The 13,889-nt window shown below is 49.9% G+C and overlaps 1 protein-coding gene across 2 annotated transcripts in view; it reads left to right on the top strand.

Moving 5' to 3' along the window:
• Positions 1 to 3,292, top strand: part of UBR7 (ubiquitin protein ligase E3 component n-recognin 7 (putative)) — a 23,095-nt gene extending 19,803 nt beyond the window's left edge. For both annotated transcript variants that reach the window (XM_011949376.1, XM_011949375.1), the window contains one exon: positions 1,021 to 3,292. In XM_011949376.1, coding sequence (XP_011804766.1) covers positions 1,021 to 1,113 — 93 coding nt within the window. In that variant the 3' untranslated portion in view covers positions 1,114 to 3,292. The remainder of the gene's footprint in view (positions 1 to 1,020) is intronic.
• The last annotated feature ends 10,597 nt before the right edge of the window (positions 3,293 to 13,889 follow it).

Below are 13,889 nucleotides of genomic sequence, written 5' to 3'. Positions count from 1 at the left end.
CGCCACCTCGCCCAGCTAATATTTTGTATTTTTTTAGTAGAGACAGGGTTTCACCATGTTAGCCAGGATGGTCTTGATCTCCTGACCTCATGTTCCACCCGCCTCGGCCTCCCAAAATGCTGGGATTACAGGTATGAGCCACTGTGCCTAGCCAGAGGGAAAAGCTTTTTAGTTCCTTTTTCTTAACACCTCTGTTGCTGGTAAAGAAAGCAGTCTCCCAGTATAGTATATTTTGTTTTTTGTGGTGCTTTTGCGGAGCTGGAGGAGATTCAGAAACACAGCTGTGGTAAGAGGGTGTGGGCAGTGGTCTGAGGAGGACTTTGGGGTTCTCAGTTTGTGTGCTGGCTCTGCCAATTTCAGCTCATCTTGAGAACTTGCCACGTGTCAGGCAGTGTTTTATGGGCATTGTCGCTCATCCAGCCTTCAGTTGACCCTGCTAGACAGGTGCTCCTGTTGTCTCATTTTGTAAAGGGAAACTGCAGTAAGGGTTCACCCAGCTTTGAACCATTCTGCTGTTGTGACCAGCTGTGTGGCTCTGAGCAGGTCAGCCCTGTGTGCCTGAGCATCCCTCCTAGAAAATGGAGATGGTGGCCAGGCACGGTGGCTCAAGCCTGTAATCCCAGCACTTTGGGAGGCCAAAGTGGGTGGATCATAAGGTCAGGAGTTCGAGACCAGGCTGGCCAACATGGTGAAACCTTGTCTTTACTAAAAATACAAAAATTAGCTGGGTATGGTGGTACGTGCCTGTAATCCCAGCTACTGGGGAGGCTAAGTCAACAGAATGGTTTGAACCCAGGAGGTGGAGGTTGCATGAGCCGAGATCATGCCACTGCACTCCAGCCTGGGTGACAGAGCAAGACTCCATCTCAAAAAAAAAAAAAGAAAATAGAGATGGTATCATTAACTGCACATGAACGTAATTCTTAGCAGTATCATTTGACTTGCTTGTGAGTGCTATGGCCTCATAATTGCGATTCTGTTACTTCGTTCTCTTTCATAATCTTTGCTTTTCATCAACAGGTGGTTAAGAGAGAGGACATTCAGCAGTTCTTTGAAGAGTTTCAGTCAAAAAAGAGAAGAAGAGTGGACGGGATGCAGTATTACTGCAGCTAGAGTGGAGTATGAAGCTTCTCATTCAGGCCAATGAAAATGCACTTCCCATTCTTGGAATAAAAGAGGTGTGGTTCACATTCGGCCCCCTTTCCGTCCTCCTCTGTTTGGAGAGGCCTCGCGCTCCCTTCATTCTCTTTAGCTGCAGTAGCCACAGTGTGGATGCTGACTTCACAGCCAGCGTCCTCTGTGACTCAGCTAATGCAGCTCATTCCACAAACTTCTCCAGTGTACTCCTGCTCCAGTGCACCCAGGGTTATTTGCGTAGTTTTCTAAAGTTTGATTTGGTTTTGAGAAAGCAAATTGGTGTCTTGTTTAATGATCTGTTATTTCACTCCCAGATGTGTGTGTTTTGCCACAGAGCTGTTGCCTCCCAGAACCTCCTCTGCAGGCGTCACAGAAGGCTCTCTTCCCGTCACCTAGAACCTCTGCAGGTCCCCTCGCCCCTATGATCGTGGTGCCTTGGGTCAAAGCTTCCTCAAGCCTGGTCTCCTCCTTCTTTCACATCCGTGTTTTCTGAGGTTTGGTCATAGCTTAGAAAGGGTCTTGGGGCTTGTTTTCTCTAGGCCCAACCTCCAGAGTAGCCAGGACTGATGGTTTTCTGGACTGGATGTCTGTCACAGGCAGAGAGATTAGCAGATGATAGGGTTGAGGAAGCAAACCTTTGTTATGAATTTTACTAATACAGTTCAAGTGAAATTTTTGTTCACGATTCTACTGGCACTAGAATTAGAATTTCAGTACTGTAGCGCTCACAGGGCCTCCTGGAGAACATTTGCCAGTATACTAGTCCCTTTTCTGCTGCCTAGAAAACAGACCGGGTCTCACCCCTGTGAAATCTTGGTGGTTTACAAAGTCCTTTGGATTTCTTGATATTATCAGGGATATTCATAAGCATATATCAAAAATGGACCTATTTTGATATTCTGTTATGAAAATGTTATTAGAACCCCAATAAATTATTATTTTCCCCCTCAAATCTGTGCTAAAGAAAACAGATCCTGAGTTAGCTTACTTGTAATAAGCAGGGCAGGGAGCCCTGTTTTGGAAGAGACAGACTGTGGAAGAGATTCCAAACAAGGCCCGAGGCTGCACGAATGCAGAGTTTTGTGTATATAATGTTAACGTCCGCCGCTGCTTCCCTAGCAACTATGAGATCTTGTTTTTGAAGATCCTCATGGAAGGTTGTACAGAGCCCCACATTTGAGGGGAAGTCCTTTCAGTTGATATGAGACCTCTTTAATGCCCCTCAGTCTATGTAGTAAATGCCTTGTGATACATAGACAGCCCTCAGCTTCTCTCTCCCTCTGGAGGAACAAGGTCTTTCCTGACAGTCGGAGACACATCTTGATGTATGTTAATAAAAGCATTTCAGGCTGTGGGGCCATCATGTATATTAATACTCCTTATGTGTCCAGCATCCGTGTATTCATTTGAGTGCCCAATCCCTGGACGAGATGAACTAGGCCTTATAAAAAGTCAAAGCCTCAAAGAAATGGCACAACTATGTTCTTCAGCACTCATCTCTTCATTCCAGATCCTCACAAAGGGTGGTAAGTGGAGCTGGAAGGTCTTGTGGGCGTAGGACATGCTGGTGAGCCCTGAGCTGGCCTTGTGCAGAGGGCTCCGTTCAAAGGCTCGGGTGTCTTTCAGGTTGTTTATCAAGCTTGGGAGCTCTTCCAAGTCTGAGAATGTTTCGAACCCTTTTTGCAAGGTTCCACTATTAGTATACCATCATGTCCAGAAAGCTTTTAATCTTCTCAAATATCTGATGTAACTACAAGAAAGTCCCTTTCTTCCTGTGACCGATCAGGACCAAGTCTTGGAGGTGATGTGTTACATTACGTGCAGCACAATAGTACCAATCAGTTAACCCAACGCTGAAGGGCTTGTTTTATGAAAGGTACTATTCCTTCTTTCACATTAACTGGAAACCTCTTTTTTTACCTGTTGTTCACAACTAGTTTTCTTATCAACTGTATTGGACTGTCTCTTCTTGTAGAGGCTGATTTTGGCGAACATATTAATGCATGTTTTATGCAAAACACAAATATGATATTAGTTGCTTTTAAGGAGTTCTGGCATTGTATGTGCATTTTTGTAGAAATTGTTACTGGACTTATAATTACATACTTAACTCTAATCAGGTTTCTGTAAAATTTAAATAAAACCAATACAAAATCATTGGTTTTCAGATTGTTTTAGTCATATTTAAGTCTACACAGCCTCCCTCTGCAGGTTATAAGAAAATGCAGGCCAGGCACGGTGGCTCATGCCTATAATCCCAGCACTTTGGGAGGCCGAGGCAGGCAGATCATGAGGTCAGGAGATTGAGACCATCCTGGCTAACACAGTAAAACCCCGTCTCTAATGAAAATACAAAAAATTAGCCGGGCATGGTGGTGGGCGCCTGTAATCCCCGCTACTCGGGAGGCTGAGGCAGGAGAATAGCGTGAACCCGGGAGGTGGAGCTTGCAGTGAGCCGAGATTGCGCCACTGCACTCCAGCCTGGGCAACAGAGTGAGACTCTGTCTCAAAAGAAAAAAAAATGCATAGAGCCGGGAATGGAGGTTCATGCCTGTAGTCCCAGCTACTTGGAAGGCTGATGCAGGAGGATTGCTTGAGCCCAGGAGTTGGAGGCTATAGAGTGCCGTGGTTGCATCTGTGAATAGCCACTCACTGCACTACAGCCTGGGCAATAGAGCGAGACCTCGTCTCTTCAAAAGAAATGTAATGGTATATTCTAACAGCTCTTCCCGCCCTGGGGTCCTGCCCTCAAAGCAGAGGGGCTGGTTCACGACATTGGGTAGTTCATTATTCTGCTATTCTATAAAATGCAGCCTGATCCAAGGTCCCCTGAGCAGAGCTCCTTCATCCACCTGGCTTCACCATACCCCCTGGGGTCTAATAATTGGGGTCTAGATGAACAGCAGAACAAAGCAATGGGCTGGGGTGTGACCAGTCACAGTGTTCAGGTACTGCTGTGTGCAGAGGGAGAGAGGGCTGGAGCTGACAGCCTGAGAAAAATGTGAGGTCCACCCTACACAGTAGCCATTATTTCTAAGTAAACATAAAAACAACCCAAAAAGCCAGTATAGTGACCCATCTTTGGCCTCCCCCAAACTCCTGCTACCTTGGATGTGGACTTGTGGTCATCACCCATGGTGAGTTCAACTTAAGTGGGTAAAGTGTTCTCTGCAGTCCTGGAGTTGCTTACACAGCTAAAAAGAGATGACTCTATAATCATCAATGCCCCAAAGACTGCAGTTCTCCCACCTCCCTTGAAGGACATTAGTGGAGCAGAAGAAAATTGAAAGATCAGTCTACACGGTTACAGGACCAGGAAGTGGCCTAGTCCAGCCCTACTGAAGGTCATTGCTATCTGGGGAACATGGGAAGTACAGGAAGCCAACCTGGCCGACCTCCCGGGAGCCAGCAAGGCCACATCCCATTTTGGTCACTGCGTTCATCCTTTTTTGCATTGCTATAAAGAAATACCTGAGGCTGGGATAGGCACAGTGACTCAGAGCTGTAATCCCAGCAGTTTTGGAGGCTGAGGTGGGAGAATTGCTTGAGTCCAGGAGTTCAAGACCAACCTGGGCAACATGGCGAAACCCTGTGTCTACAAGAAGTATAAAAATTAGCTGGGCGTAGTGGTGGACACCTGCAGTCCCAGCTACTTGCGAGGCTGAGGTGGGAGGATCACTTGGGCCTGAGAGGTTGAGGTTGTAATGAGCTGTGATTGTGCCACTGCACTGCACTCCAGCCGGGGTGACAGAGTAAGGTCTTGTCTCATAAATAAATAAATAAATAAATAAATAAACAAACAAACAAACCAGAGACTGGGTGATTTATAAGAAGAGAGGTTTATTTTGCCTCACAGTTCTACAGGCTGCATGGCACTGGCGTCTGCTTCTCCCCAGGAGGAGGTTTTTGCATAGGAAAGACGTGGGGAGCAACAAATGGTTTTGTCGCGGCACAGGCTAGGCTGGGGCAGAAGACAGGTGCTGAGTGGCTTGGAGCTGCCTGCTGGGCATCTGAGAGGGGTGCTGTGTAAATGGATCTGAGGTCCAGGGGCCAAGGCTGGGGATGAGCTTTGGGAGTGATCAGCAGCCACACTCATTGGCACCATGGAAATGAATGGGATCTTCCCCAGGGAGATAAGGAAAAGTGAGAAGGAAAGGGGGTCTCGGGCAGATGCCAGGGACACCAGCGCTGAAAGGAAGGCCGAAGCTGAGGTGCAGGTTGAGAAGAGCAGCCTGGCGGTTGGGGAGGCCAAGAACCCACGTTACAGAAGTCTGGGTGCCTCTGCAGCAAAGTCAAGAGCAAAAGGGTCTGGGTCCATTGAGATTTTAAGTTCTAAGCCAACTTAGAAATAAGAAAGACAGCTGGGCGCGGTGGCTCAAGCCTGTAATCCCAGCACTTTGGGAGGCCGAGACGGGCGGATCACGAGGTCAGGAGATCGAGACCATCCTGGCTAACACGGTGAAATCCCATCTCTACTAAAAAATACAAAAAACTAGCTGGGCGAGGTGGTGGGCGCCTGTGGTCCCAGCTACTCGGGAGGCTGAGGCAGGAGAATGGCGTAAACCCAGGAGGCGGAGCTTGCAGTGAGCTGAGATCCGGCCACTGCACTCCAGCCTGGGCGACAGAGCGAGACTCCTCAAAAAAAAAAAAAATAAGAAAGACAGATCCCCACCTCCATTTTATTCCTGGTAAGGCTGATTTGGGGTAACGTGGCCTTGTCTGTGGTTGCTTGGGCCCCTCCCTGGTCCTACACTCCAGGAGGTAGGCTGGTCCGAGGGCAGGCACCGCCCACACAGCAAGCAGCGTTCTTCATGCTAAGCCCCTGATGTTGGTTGAGGACACTCCAGAGCTAATGTCCTGGTTGGGCACTTGGTTCCCAAGAAGGAGAGAGGGAGGGGAGGGACCAAGGCAGGACAGAGCCTCGGCATCAGGCAGGCCAGAGGAGAGTGAGGGGTGGGGGGCAGGAGTGCTCCTGGATAGAAGGGAAATGAGGGGGCACCCAGGGGCCCCGACAGCATCCACTGCATTTAATGATGAAGGTCACCAGCAGGTGACCTCGGCTAGAGCAATTTCCCCAAGTGGCGGGTGGAGGCCAGATTGCAGAGGGCAGGGTGTGTGCCACAGTTGGCACCACTGTGAGGGGACAAGGAGAGGGTGTGGCTGCAGAAGGCCAGTCCAGGGAGTTGCTTGTTGAAGTTCAGAGACACTTGGGCCAACACACATTCTTAAGGTGGAGCCATTGCTGAGAGTGGACCACAGGTGACATTGGAGCTGTTAGAAGATGGGAAAGAGGCCGGGCGCGGTGGCTCAAGCCTGTAATCCCAGCACTTTGGGAGGCCGAGACGGGCGGATCACAAGGTCAGGAGATCGAGACCATCCTGGCTAACACGGTGAAACCCCGTCTCTACTAAAAATACAAAAAAAAAAAAACTAGCCGGGTGAGGTGGCGGGCGCCTGTAGTCCCAGCTACTCCGGAGGCTGAGGCAGGAGAATGGTGTAAACCCGGGAGGCGGAGCTTGCAGTGAGCTGAGATCCGGCCACTGCACTCCAGTCCGGGCGACAGAGCCAGACTCCGCCTCAAAAAAAAAAAAAAAAAAAAAAAGAAGATGGGAAAGGATGGGACAGAAGGACCACCAGACCTGGTAGCAAGGGGATGCAGGTGAGGGTGTTGGAATGAGGCCTCAAAATCAAGGGAGTTCCATTGGCAGCCTCCATTTCCCTGGGAGGTGGGAGGGGAGGAGTGAGCTGGAGGACGGCTCAGGTAAGAGGAGGGAAGAGGTGGGGGGGAGGAGTGCGCTGGAGGGCGGCTCAGGTGAGAGAAGAGGGGTGGAAAGTGGCCCCGAGAAGAACATGTTAAGGCTGACCCGCAGGACCCAGGCACACTGAGCCACGGGAGTCTGGGGACCACAGGTACCACTGGGGCATGGCTGTCTTCAGTCTCCCAAAGCTGGAGATGGACACCCTGTGTATGGGTTGAGTTGGGCGGGGAGGATGGGTTGCAGCTGGGCACGTTGAGACGGCTGCCACCTACGGAAGCTGGGCCATCCTGGCAGGGGAGCAAGGAGGCCAGAGTTTGAGAGGAGGTCCAGGGAGAGGCTCTGGACAGGAAGCAATCCGGCCTGAGAGCGGGCAGTGAGGTTAGGATTTCAAAGGTGGAGACGTTCTGGGGACGGGAGAGCTGTGCCAGGGACAGGTAGCTGGAGACGGTCTAGGCAGCTACCAGGAGGACACCAGAGAGGACGTTAGTAAGGTTGGAGCCAAAGCCTTCAGGATACGAAAGGAGTGACTGGGGGTGGCAGCTGCAGGGGTGGGAGCGGGACTCTGGACCGTGGGGGCTGGAGAGGTGCTGGGGTATTAGAGAGAGAGACATCTCCCACCGCCCTTCCTGACACACAGTCCGTGGAAAGAGCGAGAAGGAGCCCACGTCCTGGGAGAGAGCTAAGTGGGCGAGGAGGAGCTAGGAGGGCAGCCAGGGCAGGAGGCAGGAGGGGAGGGGTAGGAGCACAAGGACGCTGGCACTGGGGGTCGGGGAGGACACCTGAGCAGGGTGGGGAAACAACCTCGGGTGCCATCAGGGGACTTCTGTAGGAAGAAGCCTGGCGAATGGCTCGGGAGAGCGGCAGCGGCAGGCACAGGGTCACCTGACTACAACTCTGCAAAGAACCCAGTCCCAGCAGCGCCGGAATGGTGGGATGTTGGGGGCACTAAGGTCTCTCGGGGTCACTTACAGTTGGACGTCCCAGGGACTTCAGTGGCTCCGCTGGGACATGGAGAGATGGGCAGAACAATTGCTTTTAGATCAGTCTCAGAGGGCAGGGAGGCATTTATGGTGCCTCTGCTGGAACGAGGGTCCCACGGTACCGTCCATCGTCCTTAGGATCCACACAGCAGGAGGCGCGCGGTGAGTGTTACCGCCTGAGCTCCGCCTCCTGTTAGATCCGCGGCGGCATTAGATTCTCATAGGAGGAGAATTCTTTTGAGAACTGCGCATGAGAAGGATCTAGGTTGCCGCGCTTCTTGTGAGAATCCAATGTTAAAAGCAATGCGCTTGAATCATCCCAAAACCAATCTCCCCACCCCTCCACCCCCCACCCCCTCTGCCACTCCTGTCCGTGGAAAAAGTGTCTTCCATGAAACCGGTCCCTGGTGCCAAAAGGGTTGGCAACGACTGTGCCAGAAGATTCCAGAGATGGAGGCTATTCGTGGAGCTAGCTAGATGAAGGGTGAGGAATTCCAGGAGAGTGCAGGCGTCTACAGGTGCCCACAGGAGCCCGCAGCAGCCCTGCAAGGCGGGTATTGAGGAGGATTCTCTTCACCTGAACCTGAGGATGAGAACTATTGCACAGGGTGACTTGAGGATCGCCAGTCAGACATGGAAAGTCTGCAACCAGCGCTTAAGAAGTGCACTCGCATTATCTTCAGTTTAAGGATGAGGAGACGGCTTAGGCGCTTTGCCCCAGCTTCCACAGCCAGGAAGTGGCAGAGGCAGGCCCAGCCCCGGCCCTGCCCTGCAGGTACCCCGAGGATCCCCCAGCCCGGGCAGGCCTTCTTCCTGCCTTCCTCCCTCCTCCCAGGCAGGCTTTCCTGGCTCTGCCTCCTCACCCTCTCTGAAGACCCTCCACAGGCCAACAGCCTGCACAAGAACAGTCCCCAAAGCTTGGAGACAAGGCATGACAGCCCAGAATCCAAGGCTCTGCGAGATGAGGCTCAAAGCACTGGCAAGCTCTCCGAGGGGCACAGCTTAATCCCAGGCCGGGGAAAGGCACGGGGCTGGCACCAGAGGAAATGGACATGGTTATGTGGAACTGGTGAGCTCTGGGTTTCAGAGACAGAATTAAAAAGGGTCCGCGGGCAAGAGGCTTGCAGACAGAGAGACCTGTTGGGTGGGCCGTGGAGCTAAACTCCAGACTGGGGTGATGCCCGTGAGAAACCCCAAGACCAGGAGTGCAATGTATAAAGCCAGGTGTGGAGCAAGGACAGTTAGCTGACTACAGGGAGTGTGGAAACACATGACTCATTTCCATACTTCCTGTGAGAGGACAGCCTTGAACCGAAAAAGCAGAGCAAAAGCAGGCCAGCATGGGCAGGAGCCGGGAGGCCCTGCAGAAGTGACTCGGGAACTATTCATAGCACACTGCAGGCAATCTAGGTAGGACGACCGAGAGAGAGACAGGGACCCCAACGCCAGAAACGACCATAGGTCTCAATTCATTTGCTTTTGTACTTTTAGGTGGCGGATGGTAGATTCTGGAAACTATGGACTGGTGACCTGACAGGTGTCCCCTAGAGGCTTCTAAAACAAACTAGCAGCTACCGTGGAATGATTTCTGAACACCCGGAGAGAGGAGCTGCAAGGAGAAAGTGAGGAATCCTTAAGAACAAATGATGTGACCCAAATGTCCATCAATGATAGACTGGATAAAGAAAATGTGGCACATACACACCATGGAATACTATGCAGCCATAAAAAAGGATGAGTTCATGTTCTTTGCAGGGACATGGATGAAGGTGGAAACCATCATTCTCAGCAAACTTACACAGGAACCGAAAACCAAACACCACATGTTCTCACTCATAAGTGGGAGTTGAACAATGAGAACACATGGACATAGGGGGGAAACAACACACACTGGGGCCTGTCAGAGGGTGGGGGGCTAGGGTAGGGATAGCATTAGGAGAAATACCTAATGTAGGTGACGGGTTAATGGGTGCAGTAAACCACCATGGCACGTGTATACCTATGTAACAAACCTATACGTTCTGCACATATAACCCAGAACTTAAAGTGTGTGTTTGTGTGTGTGTGTGTGTGTGTGTGTATATATATATATATATATATATATATATAAAAGAACAAATGATGCAGAGCCGACCTCCTTCTCCTGTTGATAAGTCAACCAGCTTCCCGGGGGACAAGGGAAGCCTACGTGTGTGACAAGGTCTCTCATGACCCACAAGATGACAGTAATCATGACCCCAGCCAGCTTCCAGGGACAGCTCGGTCGTCTCCTCACTCCTCACAACGCCTTCAGTTTCCCTCCTCTCCACCACTAAGCTACTCAAAAAGGCTGTCTACACAGATCATCTCCACCTTCTCACCTCCCACTCAGACTCGCACCTGCCCCCTGGCTTCTCTCTCCAGCTGCCACCAAACTGCTCTTCCAATTCTACACCTTCCCCTTGCAGCTGACCCAACCCGCCTTAGGGGCCCGATCTTCCAAAACCTTGGAACAGCAGCCGCAGGGTTAACTTTTGGAGAGGGGTGGAATTGACCCTTAATATCTTACCTTTAATTAACTTGAAAAAGTAATACCTGCATATCATTTAAACACTCAACCAGTACAAAAAGGCTGTCATTAATTGGCAGTTGCATGTATTGCCAATGCCCCTCTCCGGAGGCAGTCCTATGCACGTTCTTGTAGATTCTTGCAGAATTTTTGTTTGTTTGTTTTGAGACTGAGTCTCGCTCTATTACCCAGGCTGGAGTACAGTGGCACAATCTCGGCTCACTGCAATGTCTGCCTCCTGGGTTCAAGCGATTCTCGTGCCTCAGCCTCTGGAGTAGCTGGGATCACAGGCCCCTGCCACCACACTCAGCTAGTTTTTGTATTTTTAGTAGAGATGGGTTTTTACCATGTTGGCCAGGCTGGTCTTGAACTCCTGACCTCAAATGATCCACCTGCCTTGGCCTCCCAAAGTGCTGGGATTACAGGCGTGAGCCACCGCGCCTGGCTGCAGAAATGTTTATGTATGTATTTGCATCCATTTCCGTTTTTTGTCTTCTTTCCAAATGGAAGCATATGGATGCAATTTTTTTTGTATATTGCTTCTTTCACTTCATTTATTCTGAAGATCACATTCCCTCTTTTCTCAAGTTGTCCCAGCCTGGTCTTCCGAGCAGCACACTGCTGGTTTTCTTTCTGTCTGCTAGGCTGCCCTTGGCCAGCAACTCCCTCCAGCTGGCTTGGAAAAGTTGGAGTCCCCCAAGTTCATCATTCAAGCCCTCTTTCTTCTTCCTTTAAACCTTTCCCCTAATCACGCCACCTGCTCCCAAGGCTGTAAGTGCCACCCATATACATGGACAACCCCCACACAGCCTCCAACTAGAATCCTTTCCTCTGACTCCCAGCTGACACCTAGTTGCCACCTAGTAGTTGGCTGCCTGGCAATCATTCCCAAGTCAACATGACCAACACTAACTCCGCTTCCCCCCAGATCCGGCTCCCCGTCCTTTCCCACACTGAGCAAGCACCTAGTCATGCAGACATGGCACCGTCAGCAGATTCTGAATCTGTTCTCTTTGTTGGCTGCTGGCAGCTCTCCCCTGGACGGCTACGCCAGCCTCCTATCTGGATCTCTCAATCTACTCCTGCTTCTTTTCAACCACTTCTCATACAATAGCCAGAGTGATTTGGAACATGCAAATCTGGTGAACCACGCCGCAGCGTACAATGCCCTAGTAGCTTTCAGAGTTGCCATTCGGAAGCCTCACCCAGCCCTAGGAGGGTCCCACACCCCCCCTCACTCCCCTGCGCTCTGTCCAGGCTCTGTCTCTCCATGAGCCCTCCCTCCCAGATCCTTGCCCTGTTGCTCTGTCTCTTCCTTCACCTGCACCTTCAAGGTCACTCCCATACGAAGCCCTTCCCACCCCTGGGACCAGTGAGACATTGAGCCTTACCTCTGTAGTTCTTCAGTGTCTTTTCTTCTCGGAAACTCAAAAATGTTTTGAGTGGGACTGTGACTGTTTTGTTCATGACTTTGCTGTCTCAGCATCTAGCGATGTTCGGAAAAACTGACAGGATGAAAAAATGATTGCCATCCTTGAAGTTGCTTCCACCTTTTGCACATTAGACTCCCCCGCGCCCAGACCACCAGACTTCCTGGTGCGCAGAACAACACAATGGCTGAGAACTCGGGTTCTGGAGCCAGACTGCCCGGGTTTGAGCCCAAGCTCTGCCAACTTTCTGGCTTGGGACAAGGTGCTCAGTATCTCTGGGTTTTTCTCTTTTGTAAAATGGCACAAATAATAGTACTTAATTCACAGAGGATCAAAGGAGAGTTCCTAACTCAATGAGGGATTAGAAAAAATTACATTAAGTGTTTAGTGCTGCTTCCAGTATTTCTCCTCCTGTTTATTCATTCCTGGGCCATTTCAAGCTGGTCTTCCCCTTAGCTGTGATAACTGCTTTGTATTTTTTGTTTGTTTTGAGACGGAGTCTCGCTCTGTTGCCAGGCTGGAGTGCAGTGGTGTGATCTTGGCTCACTGCAACCTCTGCCTTTTGGGTTCAAGCGATTCTCCTGCCTCAGCCTCCCGAGCAGTTGGGATTACAGGCACGCACCACCACGCCCAGCTAATTTTTCTATTTTTAGTAGAGATGGGGTTTCACTTCGTTGGTCTCGATCTCCTGACCTCACGATGCACCTGCCTCAGCTTCTCAAAGTGCTGGGATTACAGGCTTGAGCCACCACACCCGGCCTTTTTTTGTTTTTTAGGACAAAAGTCATTTCCAGCTAGAGGTGGAAGTTTCTGAGACTGGGGATCCTGTCTGTTTGGTCTGCCACTCCATATTCCCAGACTCCAGGAGGAGTGGACTCAAGAAATATTCCCTAATGGATTGAGGAGAGGTAAAGCCTAAAGTGGCTCAGGAAGCTAGCCCGAGTTCATTTTTCCAGGAATAATCCACAAGTGCAAAAATGAACATGGATTTATTCAATTTTCTTGTTTAGATTTATGCAGCTCACCCACAGAAACCTTAGATTTTATCTTTATATCCTTCTGTTAAACCTAAGATGGTTACAAACTATAAAACAATAACTTGTTAGTGAGGCATGAAGAGTGAGATGCTAGGACAGAATTTAGCACTGAAACAATAAAAAACATTTTAAAGTAAGAGCTTGCCAGTTGCAGTGGCTCATGCCTATAATCCCAACACTTAGGGAGGCTGCAGTGGGAGCATCACTTGAGCCCAGGAGTTTGAGACTATCCTAGGCAACGTAGTGAGACCCCTGTCTCTACAAAAAAATTTAGAAATTAGCCAGGCATAGTGGTGTAACACTGACTGTAGCCCCAGCTACTCAGGAGGCTGAGGTGGGAGGATCATTTCAGCCTGGGAAATCGAGGCTGTAGTGAGCCGTGATCACACCACTGTACTCCAGCCTGGGTGACAGAGTGAGACATTGTCTGAAAAATAAAAAATAAGAGCTCTTTTGTAGCCATTTTAAAAAATGGAAATTAGAAAACTTTCCGTTTTGCTTTTTTTTTTTTTTTTTTGAGAATCCTAGACTCTAGATCATGATCTCATTTCCTTTTGAAATTGGAAAATATTACTAAGCCTGGGTGTGAAAGCAAAAGCAAAGCTCAGAATCTAGGCCAGGTCTCTGACCCTTTAAGGGCTCTGCAGAGCAGGACACCTCCAGCTGCCTGGTTCACATGGGCGCCATGCTGAGCTTCCTGCAATCCTGCAGACCCGTGAGAGGAACTTTTCACTCAAATTTGTAAAAAAAAATTTCTCAGAAATGTCTCAATGAAATAATAGAAAATAATGAAACTGGTAATTCAGAATAAAATGTGTGATTTCCAAGAAAACGATGATGATGATGATAAAATGCCTTGAATGACTGAAATCCTAGACACAGAGAGAAACTCAACCTACAAAACCTCCCGGTTCTACCCTCCAGGGGTGCAATGGCATCTATAATGGAAGACTATACGCTGCACTAGTGCTAAAACAGACGGTATCCAACTCAGCAGA

Source organism: Colobus angolensis, unplaced genomic scaffold (assembly GCF_000951035.1).
Source record: "Colobus angolensis palliatus isolate OR3802 unplaced genomic scaffold, Cang.pa_1.0 Scaffold3, whole genome shotgun sequence".
In the NCBI taxonomy this organism is placed as follows: Eukaryota; Metazoa; Chordata; class Mammalia; order Primates; family Cercopithecidae; genus Colobus; species Colobus angolensis.
This window is presented reverse-complemented; position numbering and strand designations above follow the sequence as displayed.